At 43.9% G+C, this 25640-nt stretch overlaps 1 protein-coding gene across 2 annotated transcripts in view; it reads right to left on the bottom strand.

The window, feature by feature from the left end:
- Nucleotides 1-24875, bottom strand: part of PGR (progesterone receptor) — a 66185-nt gene extending 41310 nt beyond the window's left edge. For both annotated transcript variants that reach the window (XR_014779512.1, XM_084783138.1), the window contains exons 1-3: nucleotides 23241-24875; nucleotides 21498-21649; nucleotides 2236-2352 (exon numbers count right to left, since the gene is read on the bottom strand). Coding sequence is in view for 1 of the 2 variants with exons in the window: in XM_084783138.1 (XP_084639264.1) it covers nucleotides 2236-2352; nucleotides 21498-21649; nucleotides 23241-24859 (1888 nt within the window). In the remaining variant the exon portion in view is untranslated. The remainder of the gene's footprint in view (nucleotides 1-2235; nucleotides 2353-21497; nucleotides 21650-23240) is intronic.
- Between the last annotated feature and the right edge of the window lie 765 nt (nucleotides 24876-25640).

Raw genomic sequence — 25640 nt, 5'->3', positions numbered from 1 at the left:
GGGAGGTCACGACGGCTTATGAACTAAAGTTGAAACAGAAAGAGGAGGAAATTGAGGTGCAGGACTTGGAAACTACTGACCGTGGGTGTGCTGATGTAGTCACTGCCTTCTGAGCACCTCCCTGGCCAGGCATTGTATGGGCACATTTGAGACCTGGGCGTTGACTTGGGGGAAATAGTCACTAACCATGAAACCATAAAATACCAGGAATGCTACCACTCAGTGAGTGACTGCGAAGTGGCCAGAGTTTTGAAGGGGTGTGAATTTTGCCCAAGAACATTGGCAAAAAATTTAGGGAGGAAATAACATTTGGGCGAGGTTCTAAATCTGAAGAATATTGGTATAAAAATAACATTCCCCAGAGGAAGAAAGAGAACACTGAGGGAACACAAGCAAGCTTGCATTAGACGGCACCAGGAAGAAGAAAGGTTTCAATCTCTCATGCATGTTTCTTCATGCTGTTGACAGTTTTTATCCACATTCAAAACTGATTCCTACATATTTTTGTGTAGGATATGACTATCTCCCTCCCAGTGGAATGAGAGTGAATCTATCTGCTGCACTCCAGGGCAGGCCCTGAGCGCAGGAGCAATCAGCCAGCACAGACTGGATCCCATGGCTTTTTATTTTTAAGAGAGAGAAAAAGAGGAAGGGAGGATGAGGTAGAAGTTGTGTGGGCCGGGAAGTGGGAGAAACCTGGCAAGGGTTAGACAGGCAATGAATCTCATCAAAATGTATGAAAATGTCAAAGAATAAACACAATCATTATGTTAAAGTCTGACTCTCATATTTGTGTGTGTGTATGAGAGAGAGAGGCAGAGACAGAGACACAGAGAAACAGAAACAGAAAGAGAGAGAGAGAGAGACAGAGACAGATGGACAGAGAGAGAGACAGAGACAGATGGACAGAGAGAGAGACAGAGACAGAGACAGAGAGACAGAGAGACAGAAACAGAGAGAGAGACAGACAGAAAGACAGACAAACAGACAGAGACAGATGGATAGAGAGAGAGACAGAGAGACAGAGAGAGACAGAGACAGAGATAGAGAGGCAGAGAGAGAGAGAGAGAGAGAGAGAGAGAGAGAGAGAGAGAGAGAGAGAGACAGAGACAGAGACAGAGACAGAGACAGAGACAGAGACAGAGACAGAGACAGAGACAGAGACAGAGAGTGTATGTAAGAGCACGCATGCTTTCTTGTGCATGTGCTTGTGGAGGTTGGAGAATAACCATGGGTGTTGTCCCTCTATCTTTTTTTTGTGTGTGTGAGACAGTCTCTGCTAACAGCTCTGAAGCTTTCCAGACTGTCTAGCCACCAAACCTCAGTGACATTTTGGTCTTTATGTCCCTAGAACTTAGGTCATAAGTTAGTGTTACCATATCCAGCCTTTTAAAAAGGATATAGTCTGGAGATCAAACACAGCTACTCATGTTTACAAGACAAGCATTTTATTATCTCTCCAGATCATTACTTTAGTATGTCTGATTGAGTATGTCTGTGCACATGTATGCACACATGTATACTAGTCATACACATGGCATGATGCACATATGTATAGCAGAGTAAAACTTTGGAAAGTTGGTTTTCCCCTTCCACCACATAGCCTCGCAGTTCAAACTTCAGTCATTAGGTTTGGTGGCAAGCACCTTTGCCTGTCAGGCATCTGCCAGTCCAGCTTTAATGTATTTACTGCTATATTATTAAAAGCCTTAGAGAGTGTAGGGAGTGACTGCTGCATGCCCATCAAATGGATTCTTGGTCCAATAGTGTTGACTTGATTTTGTTTGTTGTTTAATTTGCATCTGACAAACCTTCAGAATCAAGTTATAAGCTCCAAGAAACCTGTGATCTCTTATTCTATACAGTTCAGGAGCCTAATATCCCCAAAGGGCTGGCGGATCATTTAAAATCACACAAGCAGCAAGCAGGAGAGCCTAGCCTCCAACGCACACTAGCTAAGAAGAGGTCCGAGCACTTCCTTACAGTCTACTGATAACACAGATGGGCCTGGCTCCCCCTCCCAGCACAACTTAGCATGCAGGAGGTATGCGGAACTAACAGGATTGTGTTCTTGGTGCTTCAAACCGGAGCATGGAATGTCACTTCGAACAAACAAAACAAACCAAGGGGAAAAAAAAGAAAAGAAAAGAAAACTGAAGAATAAAAAGTTGAGGTTACTCTCACTCAGTGTTGGATGTATGAGACACTATACTACTGAGGAAACATCAGCGTTACCTCCAAGGACCATGCCAGCCTGACAGCACTTTCTCAGGCGACATGCTGGGCAGTTTTTTCTCCGGATTTTATCAACAATGCAGTCATTTCTTCCAGCACATAAATAGTTGTGCTGCCCTAAAAAAGGAAAAAAGTATGTTATTCATGTGTTCCAAAGACTCCAGGTCCAAGGGTAGACACGGGGCACCAAGCTCATGGCTGCTGTAGCCAGCTTCTTGCTGCCCACCACTGCATCCTGGGAATGGGGTGCTAGTTAGGGCTAAAAACAGTTAAAAACCATTTATACTGAAATAAGAGAGCTGTGGTCATCAAATTGAATGCAAGTTTTATGTCATGGCAGGCAAAGAGCTACATAGTACAGCATTTTATTTATTTGTATTTATTCACTGTGTGTTTGTTTTCAAGACAGGGTTTCTCTATATAACCACCCACGCATTCCCGGAGCTCACGTTGTATACCAGGCTGGCCTCGAACTTACAGAGATCCTCCTGCCTCTGCCTCTCTGAGTGCAGGGATTAAAGGCATTGTGCCACCATGCCCAGCTCCAGCATTTAAGTTTAAGTAGAAGGGGACATTTCTGATAGTCGAGCACACTCACATGAAGTAAGCACCGTACTGGGTTGACACAACCCACATCTCCTGTCATGTGTCCCTCCGGGGGGCACCCATAGAAGACTGGAATGCATCAAAATGGTTTTAGTGGCTCCGTAAGATCTGGAAGCTCAGTTCCTTCTAAAACATGACCATCCTTGGGACTTAGTGCTGGGCCATGAGAATTGCGAAGCAGACACATCATCGGCCTAGTAGTTTCAGGTTAGTCTCCATGGAGTTGGCTTCCCTCAGGGAACACAGTAGTTGCCTAAGAATGTGGCATGGAGCCCAAACACTGCCTCTGCGGCTCAATGCCTACCTGGGATGTCCAACCATTAGGAACGAGAGGGCTTTCATCACAGTGTCATTCCTTTAGGTACACAAGTGCATGTTTAGGTATGGAAGAGTCAACAATCAATGTACTGGCTTTGTCCCAGCGTGATTATGGGCGTGGCAATCCTGTAGACCATGGGTTGCTTCCACTTTCCTACCAGTAATCTTCCCCAGCTTCCATTCAGGTTTTAAGAGTGTCCCACGCTCAGGCCTATTTGCTTGCTCCTTATTTTAATGTCTCCGGTTACACACAATTGATTCTCCTTGGTCCAGTGGTGCATGGTCACTCTGCAAGTCTGCAATAAGGCAGTCTTTGGAACTACTCAGCAATCTTCCCATATATTCTCCAACAGAAGTTAACAGCATGCATGACATAACCACAAACCTAGTAGGAGATGCTGTCTAGCTCCCAATTAAAGATCACAGCATCTGCTCTGTTGAAACCTGTGGAAAATTTTTATGAACTGTATAACTGACTATGATGATGATATATTTCTTTCTCCTGGGGGAAATAGGAACTATTTATTACATTATATTATGCATTTTCTTTATATGTGTGCGTGTGTGTGTGTGTGTGTGTGTGTGTGTGTGTGTGTGTGTGTGTATGCGTATACATGGGGGTGCAAATGTACAGGTCCACATGTGTGTGTACGCATGTGGAAGTCACAAGTCAACCACTAGTGTCACTTCTTAGGAGCAGTCTAGCTTGTTTTTGAGGAAAGATCTCTCCCTCGGACCTGGGGCTTGCCAATTAGGCTAGGCAGGCCAGCCAGTAAGCTCCTGGGATGGACAGATCTTTGCCTCTCCTGCACACACCACCATACATGGCTGGGTTTCTATGTTTATGCAGCTAGTACTTTCCCAGCTGAGCTATCCCCAGCCCCCTCTTTTCTTTTAAATTATTTATACCTCTTTATGCTCTTCAGAGTCTCACATGCTGAGCATCCCTGTCTTGCCAGTGACTCTCTCTCCCCTCCCCTGACTCATCTTTCAAGGCTCTGCTTATCTTTTTCCATCTGGTCTAACCTGGCAGATCTCAGAAAACTCCAGGTGCTTTCCGGTGGACCACATGCTCGTGTCATAAAACCTGCATGCCTGTTTTTCCCAGTGAAAGCTGAACTTTCAATGTTTTAACCTTTTTGTCTAATAAGAATTTGATACATTTTATTGGATAAATACATGCATCTTAATGCTCACTGTTCACTTATGGCCATTTGAATACAGTCATACACAGCAATACGACCTACAAATTTTATGTATTGCTTTGCATAGTAAACTAAAATGATCATTTTTATTATCTTCAAGCAGTTTTACTATATAACACTTTTATACATAACCCATTGCCTTTTACACCATGAATTAAATGTATAATATAGCAAGCTTCTCTCTCTCTCTCTCTCTCTCTCTCTCTCTCTCTCTCTCTCTTTCATGTATATGTGTGTGTGTGCAGGTACATACATGACTCTGTATGTGCTTGTGCGTGTGAGTGTTATGAGCATGAGTGTGTGTGTGTGTGTGTGTGTGTGTGTGTGTGTGTGTGCTTGTGTCTGCGTTCATTGGCAGATGGATGGGTACATGCATTTGGAAGTAAGATGACAACTTTGGGTTTCTCAGGTATCTTTTTCACTTTTTTTCACAACTGACCATATGTTTACTCTTTTAAAATCTTTTTTTGAAAAGGATTTAATAAATCTTTCTATCTGCACAGAGTGTTGTAGATGTCTAAACTTTCTTTTTTACCACAGTGATTTTTTAAAATTATGTTACTTAAAACAATTTTTAAATTTAAATATATTTGATTTATTTCCCCTCCCTGAAGTCCTTTCAGATCCCCTCTTCCTCTCAACTCACTGAAATTTAAGTTCTTTCCCTCAAAACAAATAAAAATCCTACACAACAAAACGCCCCAAACCAAGAAAACAAAATAAAACCACACCTAAAAAGAAAAGAGAAAAAAATATAAAAAAAACCCCAAAGGCCAAACTGTAACAAAATAAAAGCACATGAGTGCACACACAAACAAACACACACACACACACACACACACACACACACACACACACACACACGGGGGGGGGGGAGAGAGAGAGAGAGAGAGAGAGAGAGAGAGAGAGAGAGAGAGAGAGAGAGGGAGAGAGAGCGAGAGAGAGAGAGAGAGAGAGAGAGAGAGAGAGAGAGAGAGAGAGAGCGCTCATTATTTGTTGGGCTGTCCTGGAATGTGATATACCCGGTTTTGCTCTATTGGAGAAAACTGATTTTCCCTTTCCCTGCAAGAATACATGACAGTTCAGCTATGAACTTTTACCCTAGTGGCTAGGTTTTCACTCATTTTTTCATTCATTTAAAAATATAGCAAAATAAAATACCATAAGATAAAACAAAAAGTATCTTATCAAAGTAGGACAAGACAAACCATCAGAAGGAAAAGATCCCAAGAGAAGGCACTAGAATCAGAGGCCCTCTCATGTCATACAAGTAGGGAGTGAGAGGGGGTGGTGGTTGTGGGAGGGAATGTGAGGAGAGACAGATAAAATTGAGGGGCATTCAAGGGGTTGTATGGAAAGTGAATACAGTAGAAACTTCCTAAAACATTCACATATGTGAAGGTGATCTAAATGAAATTTCCAAATAATGGGGAAGACAGAATCCCCACTGGCCATCTTTTGTCACCCAGAGAAACTCTCAGCACAAGGATTGAGTTACATCTAATTAAGTCGTTGGCCAAAGGGGCTCATGGGAATCATCAAACCTCAGGCTGTTTCAAAGACAACAGGGTTGCTCTGGACTAACTGACAGCAAAGTCCCATTGCTGAAGACAACACGTATAATGAGCATGATGTTGAGCTGGTGCCTACATAACGCCTTCACCCCTATGGTCCAGCTTCTTTGGTACATGAAGGTTCTCTGCACATTATCAAACGAGTAACAGAAATACCAAGGCCACCATAACCCCTTTTACTACAAGGGGTAACCAGCTGCAAGATATTCTAGAGCAATGGTGGCACAAAGCTTATGGAAGTAACCAACCAATAAACTGTTTTGACTTAAGGCCTATGCTACAAGTTGTAGCCCATACCCAACACTACATGGGTGGCCAAGAACTTAAGACTAGATAGCCCAGAGACAGAGGGGAAAAAAATCAAATAATGCTACTATAAAAAAGGAAAAAGTGTAGAGATAAAATGGCTCTTAATGATAGTCTGCTATACTCAAACACACAGAGAAGCCTCCTCCTGCAGCTCTGGAAACAAACAGAGAGAGCCACAGTCAGACGTTACACAGAGAGTGAGAGACCTTGGGAACTCAGCCCTACATGGGATGTCTTCATCAATCCCTCCCCTCAGAGCTCAGGAAAACAGATGGGCAAGGAGGCAAAAAGAGTCTAAGAGCCAGAGGAAAAGGAGGGCACCAAGGAAACAAGATCTTTTAAATCACAGAGACTGAAGCAACATGCCAAGGGCCTGCATGGGTCTGAACTAGGTCCTCTGAACACACACACACACGCACACACACACACGCATGCACACACACACATGCACACACACACACGCACACACACACACACACACACACACACTAATCTAGTTTAGTGTTTTGTAGGAATAAGAGGACCTTCCGCTCTTTATTTAAGATGGACCTAGAACTTTTCCAAGTAGGATAGGGATATCTGGCCAATGAATTTCCAAGGATCTGTCTGTCTCATCCTCCCGTCTTGCCATCTTTGGATGATACGAATGGGCCACTCTGACCAAAATTTTATGTGTGTTCTTGCAGCTGAACTTGGGTCTTCATACTTGAAAGGCCAGGGCTTAACTGACCGAGCCCAGTAATTCTTTATATTGCTATTGTTTACAGAAAGAGAAATTTTCATTACTCACAAAGAACTATGTTTAATGAGCTGCAGACTAGATATTGCTGAATAATTGTACTTGGATATTGTTTTTGACTACTCTCTGTATTTAACTTTGTGGTGTTTCGGTTATTTAAAATGCTCATAGTATCAAAAATTGCAAGACTAAAACATGAGTAGGTAATGTCATTGCCTAGTGACTGGTAATGTTTTAATTATGTTACATGGTTCAGTTTTGACTGAAATGAAACTTTTGCATTGTAAAGTAGAAAAATACTTTCCTTCAAAATAAGAAATCTGTATTGTGTTGCCTATTTTTGAAGAGTTTTTCTTTTTTTAAGTGTTAGGATCATATGCGTATGGGGGAGGGATGCCCCATGAGTAGAAGTGTCCTCAGAAGCCATGGGCATTAGGTCCCTGGAGTTGGAGTTACAGGCAGTTGTGAGCTATCTGACATGGAAACCAAATTTAGGTCATCTGTAATTGTAATACATAATCTTATACATTGAGCCATCTCTCTAGCCTTTGAGTTGCCTTTTTAATAAGAGCACAGTGACAAATTTTCATTTGTTTATGAGAGAAGTCACAATATTTCATGCCACTTTTTAAAATAGGAGGAAAATATACAGAAATGAATCTATGTGAACAAGTGTGGTATATCAGAGGAAGTACAACTCAGGAAGGGGAAACTGAGGCTGCGTGAACTATCACAGATGGATAAACTCCTCCCACCACAGAGACACAGAGATCCTGAACAAAATGCAACAGAAGCAAGTTGCTATAATGTCCATTTTTCTGGGTCTCAATTTAGTTCATTGTCTCAACACATATTAGTTCACTGCCTCCAGACTGAAAAACTAAGAGGGAAGTAGGCATGTCCCCTCAACTTAGACCGGAACTGTGAGGTAGAAATAGATCACGTTCCCGTGTAATTCAGTCAGCCTGTGGTATTATGTTGTTAGCAACAGAAAATTGACTAAGACGCTGACTGAAGACAATGTAAATAAGTTCAAGAAATTAAAACACATTAAGCGCAATAAGTGTCATGATAATGTAAAAAGGAACAAATGAGAGAAGGACACAAAATTCATTGGAAAGCTCTGTAAGTTTCTAGGAGACAAACTGGTCACCTTGAAAATTGACAATTAAACTTAAAAATTACACAGCTCCTGACTTCCATTATAAATTGTATTTTTAAAAATAGAAAAGTTCCTTTAGGAAGAAAGAAACGAGAATGATTTGTAAGAGATAAAAATCAGAAAGGATAGTAAAAGTATAAAACCATCCTTTTGCAGTCTCTAAAGCACTAACGACCACTTGCGATGCTTAAAAAGGCCATCAAGACACCCACCCATTTTACAACTGTGTGTCTGTGTGGGACTGCCTCCTGATCGGCTTCAGCCAAAACATCAGATGGGATTTGGTTGCAGACAGGAGACTCCAGATGTCTTCTAAGAAGGCCTATGAAAATGACTTACACACTTGTGAAACATTGCCATTCTTCGCTTGCCTTATGACTATATCGTAACTTCATTTTAAAATAACAACTAGGATTTGTTGTGCATCTGTCCTGCCAGAGATTTGTGCAACGTGAGCAAAGCGGCCGTACTAATCATCAGAGACTCTTGTAATCACAATTTCACTTGCCATTCTTGTCACTGAATTTCATAAAATTAGTATCTGATGGATTATTATGTTTTCAATGAGGAAAGCAAAGTTTCAAAACCTACAAATCACTGGGCTGGAGAGATGGCTTAGTGGTTAGAAGTAATTCCTGCTCTTCCAGAGGAGGAGAGGTGGGATCCCAGCACCCACACTGGCTGGCTCACAACTGCCTATAAGTCTAGCTCCAAGGGAATCCAAGCACTCTTCTGACCTACACAGGCACCCACACACACACTTGGCATATAGTAATACAAACACACACACACACACACACAGAATACACACACACATGCATGCATGGGTGTGCACACACACACAGTATATATATATATATATATATATATATATATATATATATATATATATATGAATATATACACATACATACACACATGTGCATGCGCGCATGCACGCACTGATCCAGTTCATGAAATATCAGTTTTAGTTTCTAATAAGGGCAACATTGGTGGGTATAACCCACATATACACTAGATCTTTGGATATCTTTTTGGGGGTGTAATCTTAAAATTCCTAAAATGCTCTGAGTCTCTTTGATATACTAAATACATTTTTTTTGTAGCTACTAAACTTACTTTTGCAACCCAAGTTCCAATTTCTCCCATCTGTTTTAAATCCATGGCCTTGAGCAACTCATTTAATCTCTAATCTATAAACTCGGAGCTCAATGCACAATGCTGTAAATCAAATGTGCTTCAGCTCAGCAGATGCATTCTGAATGCTCATTGGGTAGTAATTCCGGTGGATCCATAAGCAAATCTTTATTGACTATCTACTATGTACCTGTATAATTCCATTTGAAGATACCCCCGGGCTTTATTTTCTATAACCACTGAATGTTTTGGCTGGCTCTTCTTTTCATTATCTTCTTCAGAGACCTATCATTTAATGAGCTAAACATCCACTTTTCGCTCACCAGATTCATTATCTAATTACAAAGTGAAAACACCACATTCATTACAGTCAAAGAGATTTTCAGTCAAATTCAGTTCTACTCCATAAGAAAATTAGCTGTCCAGTCTGTTTCCCAATTGCATTGCAGAGCTAGAAATAATGTTTACATATGGCCTCTGTATTGAATGGAGCTAAACGAGAGAGGTGATCACAATGCCTGATCAACTATTACATAGTTGCCACCAGCGTGCTGAAGTAGCGCCTTCGCTGTGAGCTCTGCGCAATGGCAGTCACCTTCTGCTCTTCCTGGCTTCCAGGATTTTCCTTTCATCACTGAGCTTTGGGCCTCACTGTTACATTTCCTTATCTAAGTCTGTCTGTTAACCTCATCCAGGTCTCTTTCTAACGTTGACTCTTGTTGTTCAGACTCTGTTTTCAATTATAGTACTATGAAGATTATTCTTCACATTTTTCTTCTGTTTCTTCCAGTAAATGCATTTGAAGTCCAGGTTTCTAAGGTCTGATGTGACCGTTTACTGGAAAGGATGTTAAAACACCCAGGTTTTAACATGCCACCGAGGGGAACATCTAAGACGTGAACAAAACCTGGAGACGAGGAAAGAGATGAGACCACTTCAAGCTGTTGCCATGAATTCAGTGTAATCATGGGGTGTTACAGCAAAGAGGTCAGTGGTCAGGCTGGAATAAATGAGACCTTTTTATACACATGCTAAAGGGGGGGGGAAAGTCATTCACAGAAATCTACTTGGTGATACATCTCATCATTTTGCATTTTGTTTAGTGGTTAGCCCTCTCTTTGGGGAAGAAATAAAAAGGAAGGGGAAGGGAGGGAGGGGAAGGGAGGGGAGGGAAGGGGAACAGAGAAGAGGGGAGGGGAAGGGAGGGGAGGGAAAGGAGGACAGAAGAGGGGAGGGGAAAGGAGAGGAGAGGAAGGGAGGGGAGGGAAGGGAGGGGAGGGAAGGGAGGGGAGGGAAGGGAGGGCAGAAGAAGGGAGGGGAGGAGGGGAGGGGAGGGGAGGAAAGGGAAGATTTCCAGATAATGAGGAGAATGAATAGTCTGCTCACCTGGAAAGATCCTTACTTAAGATATTAATTTTTAATGTCTCCTTCCCCCCAGAATTAGGCACTTTTTTCTTTTCAAAAATTCAGTTATCTAATTTGTACCTTCCTTGATGTCAGACGGGTAAGATGCGCCATAGTGTCAGGAGAGAGGCCTCTGGCTCCTGTCTCAGCTCTGCCATTTTTACACTGCTTGCCTGCGAAAGTTTCTGGCATGTAAAAGTATGCACTAAATGCCACTATTGTTAAATCTGCTCATAATCTAAATGGTGAAACTCTTAGGCAGGTAAACACTCTAGAACATCAGCTTACAAGTGTATAAGCATGTAACTATGGGACACTTGACCTTTTATAGGGAATCATGCCCAGGCTCTTTTGATTTTTTAATATTATTTAATTAATTTTTTCAGATTACATCTCAGTTGTCTTCCCCTAACTTGGATCCTCCTGTTCCTCCCTCTCTCCTTCTTCCACTCTATTCCCCTCCCCTAAGTCTGTGACCAAGGGTGACCTCCTCCCCTACTAAATGGCCATAGGCTATCTATCAAGTCTCATCTTGGTAGCCTGTTTATTCTTTCTCTGAGTGTCACCTGGCCTCCCCACCAAGGGACGTGGTCAAATATGGGGCACCAGAGTTCATGTTAGAATCTGTCCCCACTTTCTACACAACTGTGGAGAATGTCCTGTCCATTGGCTAGATCAGAGTAGGGGTTCAATGCTTACTGCATGTATTGCCCTTGGTTGGTGCAGCAGTTTGAATAGACCCCTCTGAGTCCAGATCCATCAGCCTTCATGTTCTTCTTGTAGGTTTCTAGGACCCTCTGGATCCTTCTATTTCCCCATTCTCCTGTACTTCTCTCACCTAGAGCCTCAATAGGAAGTCTCCGCATATATCCCAATCTCCTGGTAAGTGAAGACTTTCATGGGACATCCCTTTTGGGCTGGCACTTTTGCTTTTTAAAACCTTCTCTAAACAACAAAGATGGCTACAATGGGGAGTTACTTCTTTTTTCTATCAAAAATATGTTTAATTCAAAGCCATATTGTGTGTGCCATCAGCTCAGTATCTGCAGAGCAGTACTCTACTGGGAAGGCCACCATCATCGACAAGGTCAGCATTTTAGGGCGTGCATCCTTCTAATCATGAACAACACAAAGCTTGTCTTTAAAGTTTAACACTATTTAAAGAACCACGCAAATAAGATATGACAGTGTGTGGTGAGAGAGTGTTCAGCATCACACACTCATCAACACTCCACTGCTTTTCCTGTGCCTTTTGCTTAAAATTAACCCCAGTGGCTCCCATAAGTCACAAGCTGCCTGTTGCAATGGGTAATGTCTGTAAAGAAGAATACTATTCATGTTATTGTTATTCCAATTATGTTACTACATGCCATGTGACCCATAACCTAAACTTGAAACCTCTTTTTGTACCATTCCATCAACTTACCTCTGGCTTTTGCAGTCTTTTTTTTTTTTTAAATCAACAAAGACATTTTATTTATTTTTTCTTGTTTTATTTATTTATTTATTTATTTATTTTTATTAGTTTATTCTTGTTACATCTCAATGGTTATCCCATCCCTTGTATCCTCCCATTCTTCCCTCCCTCCCATTTCCCCCTTATTCCCTTCCCCTATGACTGTTCCTGAGGGGGATTTCCTCCCCCTGTATATGCTCATAGGGTATCAAGTCTCTTCTTGGTAACCTGCTATCCTTCCTCTGAGTGCCACCAGGTCTCCCCATCCATGGGACATGGTCAAAGGTGAGGCACCAGAGTATGTGAGAAAGTAATACCCCATTCTCTACTCAACTGTGGAGAATGTTCTGTCCATTGGCTAGATTTGGGTAGGGGTTTAAAGTTTACCGCCTGTATTGTCCTTGGCTGGTGCCTTAGTTTGAGCGGGGCCCCTGAGCCCAAAACTGCCTATCATAATGTTCTACTTGTAGGTTTCTAGGACCCTCTGGATCCTTCTACTTTGCTATTCTCCCATGCTTCTCTCATCTAGTACAGCCACTTTGGAAATCTATCTGGTGCTATTTCAGAAAACTGGGAATAGGGCTTCCTGAAGACCCAGCTATTCCACTCCTTGGAATATACCCAGAAGATGCTCCAGCACACAACAAGAACATTTGCTCAACCATGTTCATAGCAGCCTTATTCATAATAGCCAAAACATGGAAACAGCCTAAGTGTCCCTCAGTAGAAGAGTGGATAAAGAAACTGTGGTACATATACACTATGGAATACTACTCAGCTATTAAAAACAAGGAATTCCCGAAATTTGTGGATAAATAGATTGAGCTAGAAATGATCATAATGAGTGAGTTAACCCAGAAGCAGAAAGACTCAAATGGTATATACTCATTTATATCTGCTTACTAGCCCAAGGGGCATGTCCCATGAAAGCCTTCACTTACCAGGAAACTGGGACAGAGGGGAGGACATGCTATTGGGACTCTAGATGAGAGAGGCTTTTGCAGTCTTTATAGTACAAGGGATAATGATTATTGAAATGATATCTTGTCTGGACATATCAGCCTCATTAATTCATCAACTATCCCCAGATACTTATTTCTTTATTGACACAGAAAACTTCCCGTTGAAAACACTGAGGCCACTGAGAAGGAACCCGAATGCATCTGTCCCAGCTGCAGTCACAGGCCCAGCCCAAACATCCATGGAAAACATTCTTGACTCCTGGACAGTCTAGTAAGTTCTTGCTAAGTTGGTTTCTATTTTGCCGGCTCACCTGGGAAGACTGGTTGATTGACTAGAGTCCCGGGTTCCCTGCTTTTTCTCTATTCAACTTCACTTTCCTCTTAATTTTTGACATAAGATGTAGCTGAAACCATTGAAGATTACATTATCTCTGGGTTAACAATAGCCTAAGATGCACTGTGACATAGTTTTAATGGCTCCTACATTCTGCTTGAAAGAGAAATACATGGAAATACAGGGGTGGGGAGTCCTAACAAACCCCTTCTTGTTTCTGTAGGATGAAATAAGTGCTTTCTTCCAGTGCTCTCTCCTATTTGGGGAACTCAGTAGGCATCTGAGTCCTGGCTGACTTACCTATGAAGTGGGGCTGGTAAATCCTGGTGAGGGATTGTTGTGAGGGATAGAAGCCATAAATCCAAAGCATTTAGCAGGGTTTCTACCATATAAAGACAGTAATGTCAAACATTTGCATTTTATTTCCACTTCTACTGAATGCTTTCCAAGTCTCCATTCCAGCAAACCCTAGTGATATGTGTTAACGGCCCTCTTCCCCATGCCCTTTAAGTTCCTTGGAACCAAGGTCTGCAAAGGCAGGATCCAGGCCTCCTGGAAGGGGTCAGTGCTGCTGTTTCTTAATGCTATATTTCTATGAAGGAAAGAGAACCCGTCTCACACACAGTCTGGCTGTGATAACTAACCATGAATTAGTCTTCAGAGGGAGCTCAAAAGAGTCCCTTCATTTATAAATTAGTGAAAACCATTCTATTCTTTCTTATATGTTGTCTACAGACATTTGAGTACAGCTTTGCGTTGGTGGTCCGTGTTCACTAAGCATTTGGCCAGTTGTATAAATAAGTCCTTTGGTTTTGACACAGTAAAGAATATGGTAAGTTACATATGTTGCTCTGAGGAAGATATGATTACAGAAGCCCTTTCAGGAGCTAGAGCCTTGGCGTGTGGATTATGACGGCTTTGAACTTGTGCTGTTGCTGCTTGATTCTCCCTAAAGCTGAGAATCCAGGGCAAACCGCCACCTTCATATGTGACTGTCAAACACTTTAAATGACGACACGGTTTAAAAACCAAAAGAAGTGACCCATGTGTCCATTTTAATGTTTGTCTTAACTAAGATCTTTGGAGACACTGTTTTGCTGGTTACAGCAGCAGCTATATGTGTCAGGCATGGCTTTCCGGTGTCAGTGGTCATAGTCTCCCAGGCCCCGGGACATTCTTGTGCTAAGTCTTCACCAAACAGTGCCCTCTTATCTTTTTATAGATGCCAAAGATAAGGCCTGCCCAGGATTTGCTCTGGCTCCACTAAGCATCCGATTGAGACCTAAGAATTTCCCGTCATAGAAGATTTCCTTTGTGGGTGTGTGTGTGTATGTGTTGGCTTAGAATCATTTGTATAATAAACTTTGGAGTGGAAACATAAATCAAATAAAAGCACAGTCTAGAGCCACTCTGAGCAAAGAAAGGATTAGGACTGAGTTAAGGAGCACAACTCTGAACCTCAGTCTCCACAGGGAGGCCATGTTTACTTCTGAAAATATAACTAATATATGTTCAAATGCAAACAATCTGGTGAGACATCAGTGAAGTGGGAGTTAAGAGACAGAGGCAGACAGTAGAGTCAGACTTAATGGGAGGAGGCAATTCTTTGTGTATTTCTTGGTAAAACTCAGATGGAACATAGTATCTCTACCTTATTGTATTTATAAAGGAGTTAAATGTTTTAAGCCAGTGCCCAGATGATAGGTAAGGCCAGTCAGGGTCTGTTAGATGAGGGGACCCCTTGTGGAACCTCAGATGTTGCTGAGGGAAACCCTGCATGCCTCCTCGGTTCTTGCAGTGCAGTGTTGCCTCCTACATCTTCATGATACCCCACACCAGAGTAGTATCATGCTCTCTTCATAGAATAATTTGTGTGCATGCATATGCACGTGTGTGTAAATATATGTGTGTGTCTGAGTGTGTATATGTGGACATGTGTGCATGCTTCTATGTGCATATGTGTACACATTCATGTGTCCATGTGGAAGTAGAGGTTTACGTGTATATGCATACATATGTTTTTTTGCATATGTGTGTACACTAGGCTAGATTTGGTTGTTGCACTTGAATTTCCTCTTCCTGCTTTTGCAGCAGTTGAAGGCAGGATCACATACATATTTCTTTATATACTCCCAATATGATCCATCTTTAAATGAAGCATAAGTAAAGAACTGAAGTGAATAAATGAGTGAGTGCAGTCATGTTGGCAGCAGGAGGATTTAGTCTGCTAGAAGCATCAGCAAAAGACTTAACTCCTGGAGAATAGAGCGACACTTACCAAGCACAAGAAATGTTCCCTCCAGCAATGCCTGCAGAGGAGTTTCATTCTCCAAAGCACTACAGAGAGCTTCAAAGAGCAAGCTAGAATTACAGTCACACACTCACACATGTCGCACACAGACATACAGCACACACAAGCATGCACACAAATGGATGTGTATGCACAAACACATCCACCTCAAGCCACATTCGTGCATGAACACACACAGGCACACACATCATCATGCACATTATGCATTTATATACATTCTCACACACAAGCACCTACATATGTAAGCACCTACACACAAATGTCATGCACATATTAATGAATACAAGCTTGTGCACACATTGTGGTAGCTTGAATATGAATGGCCCCCATAGGCTTATGTCTTTGAATGCTTGCTCATCAGGGAGTGCCACTATTTGGGAAAGATTGGAGGTGTGGCCTTGTTGGTGGGCTTAGAGTTTCGAATGCTCAAGCTGGGCCCTGTGTCTCTCTCTTCCTGCTCCCTTCAGATCCAGAAATACAACTCGCAGCTACCATGTCTATCTGTGTGCCTCCATGCTCCCCACCATGAGGATAATGGACTAAGCCTCTGAAACTGTAAGCAAGCTCAAATTAAACGTTTTCCTTCACAAGAGTTTACATGATCATTGCGTCTCTTCATAGCAATAGAACATGACTAAGACATGCATGCATATATACACATGTACAAACACAAGCGCACATGTATGTATGCAAGCACACATGAGCCTCCACCCCTACACAAGCACACATATGTACACATATATTCATACAGAAGCATGCACACATGTACATATGTACACACCGAATATGTGCATATACAAATGCATGTGCGCACACATCATTATGCAAAAAAGGAATATGGATAATAATACCAATGATACATACATTCTAGTAAATGATGCTTTATGTTTTAACATTTCCTGATATATATGCATATATATCATATATACATATGCATGTTTTAAATCATTGAGGTAGAGGCCTTGAAGAATCACTGCGATGGGAGAAGATTAACGTTTTGATCATAAGGACTTAAGCTTTATCAGTAATGTTTTAATTTTTAAAAAATTACAATGCACCGTCATGTTTCTTGGGTAGTTAGAAGAAAATTCAGGATGCAATGGCCTCAGCAGGTGCACAGCTGCCATGGTTAATACGAATGTCTAGTAGCACTGCTTTCCTCCATACCATGTATTAATGACACATAGATGCCAAAACGCCATCAAGAACTGTCAAACACATACTACCCAATGCATCTCTCTACTTCCTCCTTCCCTCAGTATGTCATAGCTCTAACCATGTTTATTCATTTCCAGTGTTAGGCAGAAGAAATTTGCTGTAGTGTTTTGACACGAAGTCCAGTGAATTACTACACATTTATTTTTAGGGCAATGGGAAAACTAGCTAAATGGTAAACTTTCTGAGGGCACATTAAACCAAATATGATGATGGGTGAATAATCTTCTCTCAAGAGCCCAAATGTTAATTACATGGATTGTAGCAGAGGAGATTGTTGGGTAATTGTGTGGACTGCAGAAGATGAAGCCTCCCTGAACTTTACAGCCAGGGAAATGCAGCTGATGCCGTTGCCGGTGGACACACTACTATCATTTCTCTTCAGGAAATGGTATCAAGGAAACGTTTGATCCTAAGGCAAACTTAGAATCTCATTGCTGCCCTGTTCTCACTGTGCTCCATCCCTGAGAGTTCTTCTCTAATGCAGACATTTTCTAAACTCCCTCGTTTCTAACAAGGGTTCAGTGCTTCAGGTAGTCAAGCACTGCATGGATCAGTCAAGTACCATATGTGTAATTAGTTATGAACATATATGGTGGCATGCACTTTACTGTGTGTAGCCAGCTCTGTGTTCTGAGTTATCGGCCTCCCACCTGTACCTAGCATAAAGCTGGAGCATGACAGGTACTCAGTACTCAATACTTCAGCACATAAGCTAATGTACTTCTGGAAATTAATTCATGAATAATGAATACAGAAATCATAATGTTATGATATTACAAAGTAATTACAAATACACCATGCTATGTAGTCTTGAAATAATACAATTCAATTATGTTATATATTTTGTGATATAATATTGTTATAATACTATGTTCAATTATGTTATGTGATATAATAATATGTTATAATTCTATGTGACAATGTTGTCACATAGTAAACCAAACAATAAGAATGTAGCATAATTAGTTATGATGACTTGCTCATAAAGCAAAAGTAAACTATTTATTTACTGTCTAGCATTTTTTCTGGTCATTGGGCACAGAGAATAAGCCAATAAAAATGCCTCTGTCCCCATAGGACCAGATTGCTGGACAGCATAAGTAGAATTGGCAGGTTTTTTATCCCATCTTTTTTATAGACATTGTGTGATTCCTGACCACGTCCTGGTTCACACTGACTGCCAATTTTTTGGGTAAAGGGGTTTAATAGGCTTTTCAACAAACTGGATTCACTTAGCCATTTCTCCTCATTCCTATTCTCTATTTCCTGAGGATTGTATCCTCCCTCCCTCCCTCCCTCCCTCCCTCCCTCCCTCCCTCCCTCCCTCCCTCCCTCTCCCCTCTCCATCCTCCTCCAGTCCTCCTCTTTCCTCTCTTCTCTTCTATGTAAAACCAGTAAAATCAATTAAAACAATTTGTCCTAGGTGACACTGTGTCCCACTCTTAACCCGGGAGAGGAACCACTCAGAATTCTCTCTTGGCACTTGAGTGAGCCTTTTCTTCAGGAAACTGCACCAAATGTGAAGCTCATGTGATGTTATATCATACATTTCCATTCACCCTAGTTTTACCCTCTCTCTTAATATTCGTGTTTAGCATTCTAGACCTTCCCTCACGTGGCAAACACGCTTGACTATGTTTCCTATTGTGAGAAAGGAAGCGCTGTGGTTGAGGGCTGGGACCTGGACCACACCATCTGGGTTTGAATCCTGACTTTACCACTTCCTAACTGTCATGCAGGCAGCTTGATTTCCGCCTAAGTGAAAAGGGAATAACAAGTTGCCTCTGTTGTGGGGATGAGATGAGTCCAATAGAGCCTATGAAACAGTCACTGGGATGTAGCTTCCTAAACCCCCTTTGCTGCTTACCAGAAGCCTCCCCTCATCACTTTGTAATGCCAAGGTTGTCATGCAGGTCACCGGTTCAGTTACCTCACCTGCCGTTCCCCTTCTGGTCCCCCTGGCTTATACACAGCCCTCCACCATGAACTTACTCAGATCCAGTTCAGTTATATCTTCTCCTGGTTATCTCTCACTCCTGGAAACTCCTAGAAACTTTTATCTACTCTCCTGCATTTGATCACTGATTCCCAATTCACCCAAACCCTAGCAATCTAACTATGTCTTCCCTGACTGCCTGCTTTGAAACCTTTCCTCAATGAGTAGAACCCTTGTTTGCTCTTTAGCCAACTGAGCTTTATACTTTACCTGAAGCCCACTTCCTGTTGTTATCCTAGAATCTACAAATCCCAGCTCACAATCTGGCAAGATGGCTCAGCCATTTCAGCACTTGATATGCAACCCTGGCAGCAGGAGTTTGATCTTCAGGACCTACGTAAAAGTGGGAGCAGAGAACATACTCCACAAACTGTCCTCTGATGTACATGCGCACGCACGCATGCGCGCACGCACGCACACACACACACACACACACACACAGCTCTCAAGCCCCTCACCTGTGTTCCCAAAGGAAATCATATAAATCTCTTAAATTTCAAGAATGTTTATCTGGAGTGTTTATCTTACTGAGAATCTCTATTGAAATGTTTTATTTTTGCATAGGGAAGCCCCTCAGTATTGTTATAAGCTTCTTAACGGGGAAACCATACCCAAGGACCTTCCTTGAATACTGTATGCATGAATTCATTTAATCTTCACCTTAAAACTTATCTGCCATTTTTACCCTCATCTTGTGTTCAAGAGAAGGAAAATGAAGTCTAAGAAGAGGGCCCTTATCAGAAATCTGGGCACAGAGAGCACATAACCATTGCTACATGAATGGATTGTCCACAGAGAATTACAACCTTACTCTAAGTCCATGAATAATTTATAAATATCTATTTTAGTTGTTCCTTGTACATATTGCTAAATAAGGGTGTTTTATTTCTGCTACATCATTTTTAAAATAGGGTCTTACTAACAATGTGTTTTGAAAATACATTGGAACACTACTATGATGACAATGACAGTTAGGTGACCTTTATTCTGTGCATGCACTTGATGGAGTAACTTCTGAAAAGTAACAGCAAACATTGTGGATGCCATCCAACTTACAGCATTGTAGTTAAAAGCACCTAATATGTATCCACTAGAATCAGCTATTAATTATGAAGATTCAGGGTTTTTAGACTTGCTTACATGAAAAGCGGAAGTAAGATGGAACAGTTGGCCTTTGGAGAACTGTAAAGGGGCTGCTCAACTATAAACCTATCCTGTTCTAGGGATGCTACAGAACACAGGGACTCCTAACATGGGATGGATATTCAAGACCCCACTAACAAGTCCAGAAGGCTCAAATGCTCTCACTTCCCTCGTTCTCAGATGCGCTGTTGGATGGGGCCCCGGTGAACTCAGGGTCCCTGGAGCCGAATGCATTCAACATCCCTTAAATAAGTTGTTACTTATCAAGAAAACAACCTTATGAAGTACACAAAGCACACGCATCTCCTTGCAGAGTCCCTCTCGGCGCCACTGAAGTCTGACCGCTCCAGTCCCTCACTGGCTGCTTGTGAGTAGAGGCTGTTAGAACTGGGAACCCTTGGAAGCAGGAGAGCAGGCAGCTGAGGGTCAGGCTGCAGCTCTCCCACAGGCCACCTCAGCACTCCATGTCAGCTTAGAAGATACACTAGCTCCAGCATCAGAATCTGACACAATCTCTACAGGGATTCTTCTCTTCAAAGGCAAACGCATTTGGCTTGGCGCTTACTGAGGTGGAAGAAGTTTTAAAATGTTTCTATGGAAGGTAACGTCTGAGAGATAACCTGCAAACTAATGCAAAACCATTGGCTAAATATGTTACAAAAACGTTCTTTTAAAATGTGCCAATGTTACTTAAAGCAAGATATTTGGGGGGAAATTGTGTCAGTGTGAAGTTCCGGTTGTTCATTTATTCCAAGCAATTAGCCCTGTCCTCTTGTATACACAACACTATGATAAACCAAAAGACAAAGTAAAGTTTTGTTTAGAATTGTCATATAAATATTATATCAATATGCATTTATGGAAAGGGTAAACAGGTAGATAATTTGCAATTGTATCATATGTTCACCTATGTGTATATTCAAATATATATGTCATATACTTGTAACTACACAGCAAACATGTAATATATATATGAATGTATGTGTGTCTGAGAGTGTAAGGTTACACACACATGTAACCTTAATTACTATCTTTTTAAAAATCAAAACCCCAGTGTTTTGTTTATACAGTAGATACATCTGAACGCATCACTAGAGTAAAGGCACATCTTGAAAGGAGAATGGCCCAGTGTCAGCACAGACCTCAGTGTCATGACTTGAGTGTGCTGTTGAAAGTGTGAGTCACAGAGCACTAAATTATAGTATCTAACTACGTTCACCCCTAGGTATTGTAGGCAATGCATACTATTAAAATACGATCACCTTTTAAGGTGTAAAGAAATGTCACCGTTTCTTGCAAACAAGGAATAATTAAAGTGCATAAAGTATTCACTGATCCCCGCGACAATGAAATGGAGAGGAGGAATGAGGAAGAAGGAAGCTGCCTACCTTCCATGGCCCTCTTAAAGAACACCTTGCAGCTCCCACAGGTAAGCACGCCATAGTGACAGCCGGAAGCTTCATCCCCACAGATTAAACAGATCTTCTGAGGTAAGGAATCGAAGCCATACTGTGGGCTCTGGCTGGCTTCTGAATCTGGTCTTGAAATGCAAAACAGACTCCATTTAGTTTTAGGCACTGCTCTCTGATAAAGAAAGCTTTCTTAAACTAGCATTGGGGAGGCCAAAAATTTTTTAAAAATAGATCCACAGTATTTGTGTTTTAGTTTTTTTGTTAATGGTCTCCTGTAGCCAGTTTGTCTTTAAGCTTGCTACATATCTAAGCCTGGCCTTGAACTCGTAAATGTCCACCTTCCAAGTGCTGGGAGCAGAGGCATTTGCCACCATGCACAGTTTATGAGGTGCTGGGAATAGAACTTTGAGCTTAATACATGATAGGTAAACAACCTTTCTAGAAACCGATCCACATACCTATTTCCCAGGACCATATGCATACGACGTACATGCATGCATGCATGCATACATACATACACACATATACACATACATGTGTATGCATGTGTATTTGAAAGTCAGGTGACTAAACTTGGTACTTGATACCATAACTACCTATGATGGAGTCATTGAACCTGCACATTATTAGCCGTTCATTAGCAGTAATAAAAGGAGAGCCAATGCATCCTTTCAGGTTCAAAAAAGCTAGAAACTCTTGTCTAAAAAGAGCTCCTTCATCTGCCTGTGGCAGATGAAATATGACATCCTTCCTGAAGGCTGGGGCACAACAAATATGGCTGAGCTTTAGGAGTTTAACCGGACTTAGCAGTGGTTCCGTTTTGAAAACTCAGCCCTGGAAAGATTGATTGTTCCAATAGATGTTATTTTAAGGCACTGTTAACACACTGCCATTATTTTGCCCAGTCACAGAGCATGCTAGACTAGAAACGCTGAGCATTTTTCCCTTCACGTTCTGTTCGGTCAGTACGTGAAGTTAAATGTTCTTGAAAGCGCATCCGAGGAACGTCAGGGTGTCTGAAACAGTATGAGGATTTGATGCTCTGCTTGTGCTGCCTGCTTTTCAACTTGATGCTCAAATTCGCCATTCAAACACTTCCCTCCTGCAAGTTACTGTGCTCTTGAGGTTCCTGGGAAAATCTGGGCCTGCCTGAGTCCCTAAGGTGTTTCTGATTTCAGTTCTGAAGCCACACTTAAGCCCCACCCCTCCCAGAGGAACTGGGCTTTAGTTCCTCTGCCTCTGCAACACATATACATCCGGGTTCAAAGCCCTTCTTACAAAGTATTTACATAAGTCCCCAACCCATCCTCAGCTCAATCAAAGGTCTTTTTCCAGTGATGCCTCAGGTTTTGAGCTAGGTTGCTCCTGCTTCAGAAGGTTTTCAGACAATGTTTGGAAGAAGGGTGCACAGCAAAGAGGTATATCTGCACTCTTTGTTTTTTCATTAATTAATTTATTCACTTTACAATCTAATCGCAGCCTTCTTCCTCTTCTCTCAGTCCCACCTCACATCCCCTCCCCTCACCTCCCCGCCTCCCAGATGGGTATCAACTCACTCAGGCACAGCAAGCCATTGCACCCCCTTTTCACGCAAAATGTAAGAAGTGAAGCATTGGCTAGTGGGTGTCAGGTCCCTAAGGCCCAGCGCTCCCACAGACACTCAGCTACCAGGAGGGGTTGGAGGAGTGGAGCAAACAGGGCCGCAGTGCAAGTACTCACCTCAGGTAGTTGAGGTATGGTGGGTAGACCTGGGGCAGGCTGTCCTTGAGCACTGCTGCCTGGTAGCCCAGCGGCGGGATCCCGTTGAGGCCCAGTGTCGGGTAGATGGCGGGTGCTGCGGATGCGGCCGGGGCGGTGGGCAGGCTGTCCCGCGGGTGCAGGCAGGAGCCGGCGGCCGGGGGCTTGCAGGGCAGCGGCGGGAACGACCCCTGCGTGGGCGGCGCGCCCTCCGCTTTGTACAGGATGCACTCCAGCGCGGACCCCGAAGAGGACGCAGGTGACACCGCTGCGCTGCCGGGGCCACTAGCCACGGCTGCTTCTCCCGGCCTGGAGGCGGGCGCTCGAGGCGGCGCCGGCGCCGGCGCCAGCGGGAAATCTGGGAAGGTGGCGGAGCTGGCTCCCGTCAACAGGTAGGGGCGCGGCGAGCGCGCTGCAGCCTCCGCGCCTTCCTCCTCCTCCTTAATCTTCAAGCCCGGCGGTTGGAAGTCACTGTAGAGAGGGAACGCGTCCTCTTTGGGGTCGCCGTCTGGGGGGTAGGTGCAGTCTGGGAAGTCGCCGCAAGGCACCGGCGGGGATGACGCCGAAGGCGAACCCCGAGGCGGGGCAAAAGAGCCCTGGACTGAGGCCCCGCCGTCGTAGCTGTCCCCCTCCAGCAGCTGCCTAGTGCGGGCGGCCAGGAGCGCGTGGTTCAGAGGCAGAATGGGCACGTGGATGAAATCCACCACAGTAGTGGCCAGTGGGGAGCGCCCGGGCGCCACCGGAGCGTCTTGCTCCAAGGAGACCCTGGGAGCCGAAAACCGGGAATCTTCCTTAGGAACCAGGGCGACGCTTCCCGGAGCCGCCTGGGGAGCGCTGGCTGCGACTCCTCCTCCACTGCCCGCGCCTTCTAGTGCCCGAGGTTTGCTCTTTAGGAGTGGACCCACGGAGCCCTCGGTCTCCAGGCCACCGTCCTCCTCCACCTCTACGGCAACTGGCTGGGGGGACGGTTTCACCCCTGCCCCGGCCCAGGGACCAGTCCCTGAGGTCGGGAGCAGCCCATGCTGGGGTGGTGACAGCCCCTTGGGCAGCACCCTCTGTCCCGCTCCTGTCCCGGAGCTGTCACTAGCCTTGCTCTCTGACCGGCTCATGAGCGGGGACAACTCCTTGGTAGCAGGGACACTGCGGGGGTCTTCTGGCAGCTCTGGCTCAAAGAGACACCAAGAAGTGATGGCCTCGCAGGCTGGAGGGCTGGCGTTGTTCTGCTCGATCCCCGAGGGCGCCAGCAGAGTGTCTAAGACACTGTCTAAGAGTCTGCTGTCCTTCTCCGGGACTCTGGGATTACTGCCTCCTGCCCTGCGAGTAGCTTCGACCCCAGAGAATGCTCCCTCCACGTCGGACAGCAACCGCTGGTCGTGTGTCTTTCCAACTGGGAGCTCCGGACCCTGGCAGGACCGAGGGAAGAGCAGCCCGTCCAGGGAGATCGGAACGGGCGAGACCTCAGACAACTCCTCTGAGGGTTGACTCCCCTGGAAGGGTCCGGAGTCCAAACGTCCAAGCAAGGGGGACCCGATATGGGTGGGGGAGGGAGCGGCGCCTGACGCGTGAGGAGCCCGCGGATCTTTTGCCTGTAGCTCAGTCATGACGACCGGAGCTCCCCTTTTCTCCTCCCCTGTCTCTAGGGAGGAGGGAAAAGGGAAGGAGGAGGGGGTACTGGTGATATAGGAGCAGAGGGAGGGGGAAGTGGGTGTTGAATCGCAGGACCCGTGGGATCTCCACCTCCTGGTCGGGAGGGGCGGTGTTGGTCAGCTCCTGTCCTTACCCTCCACCCAAACGGAGAGGAATGATAGCAGGCAGTCCGCTGTCCCGGCGCTGGGGTGAGGGCAGTAAGAAGTAGCTGGAACAAGCTGGTCTCAAACAGAGAGTTCTTCAAGAGACTTTTTCCCGGTGTCCGTCCATAGATGGGAGACACGGAGGTGCTCACCCGTCCTGCGCTCCAGTAGCCGGTGCTGCAAAAAGGGCTCCTGCTATCTCCGGACCTGTTCCATTGGTTGAAACCTAAGCATCTTAGGAAGTTTGCATTACTGTCTGGAGCTAGTTGGACCTTTTAGAAGTAGCCCATTCTTATTCCTTTGCTGCTGCAACAGTCTCTAAGGCTCCCTGGGCTCAGTGCAGTCCCAGCGATCTCTGATTGCAGGTTGCTCTGGGAAAGCTATGAGAAGCAAGTTCTTATTGGGCTTGCTACCAGAAAAGCAGAATCCTCACACTCTTAAATACTACAAAGCCTAACTGATAGTGACAGTCTGGACTGGCTCCATAGCTTTCTAGCAAGCCTCCGCGCTCTAGGAAGGCCCGCCCAAAGCCCCTCCCTAGCCAATCACTGGCTAGATCCAAACCTCTGGGGTTGGCATTCCTGTCATCCAC

This window comes from Acomys minous, assembly GCF_964271855.1.
Source record: "Acomys minous genome assembly, chromosome: 5".
Classification (NCBI taxonomy): Eukaryota; Metazoa; Chordata; class Mammalia; order Rodentia; family Muridae; genus Acomys; species Acomys minous.
The sequence above is the reverse complement of the archived record's forward strand: the minus strand, read 5'-3'. Positions and strand labels throughout refer to the sequence as shown.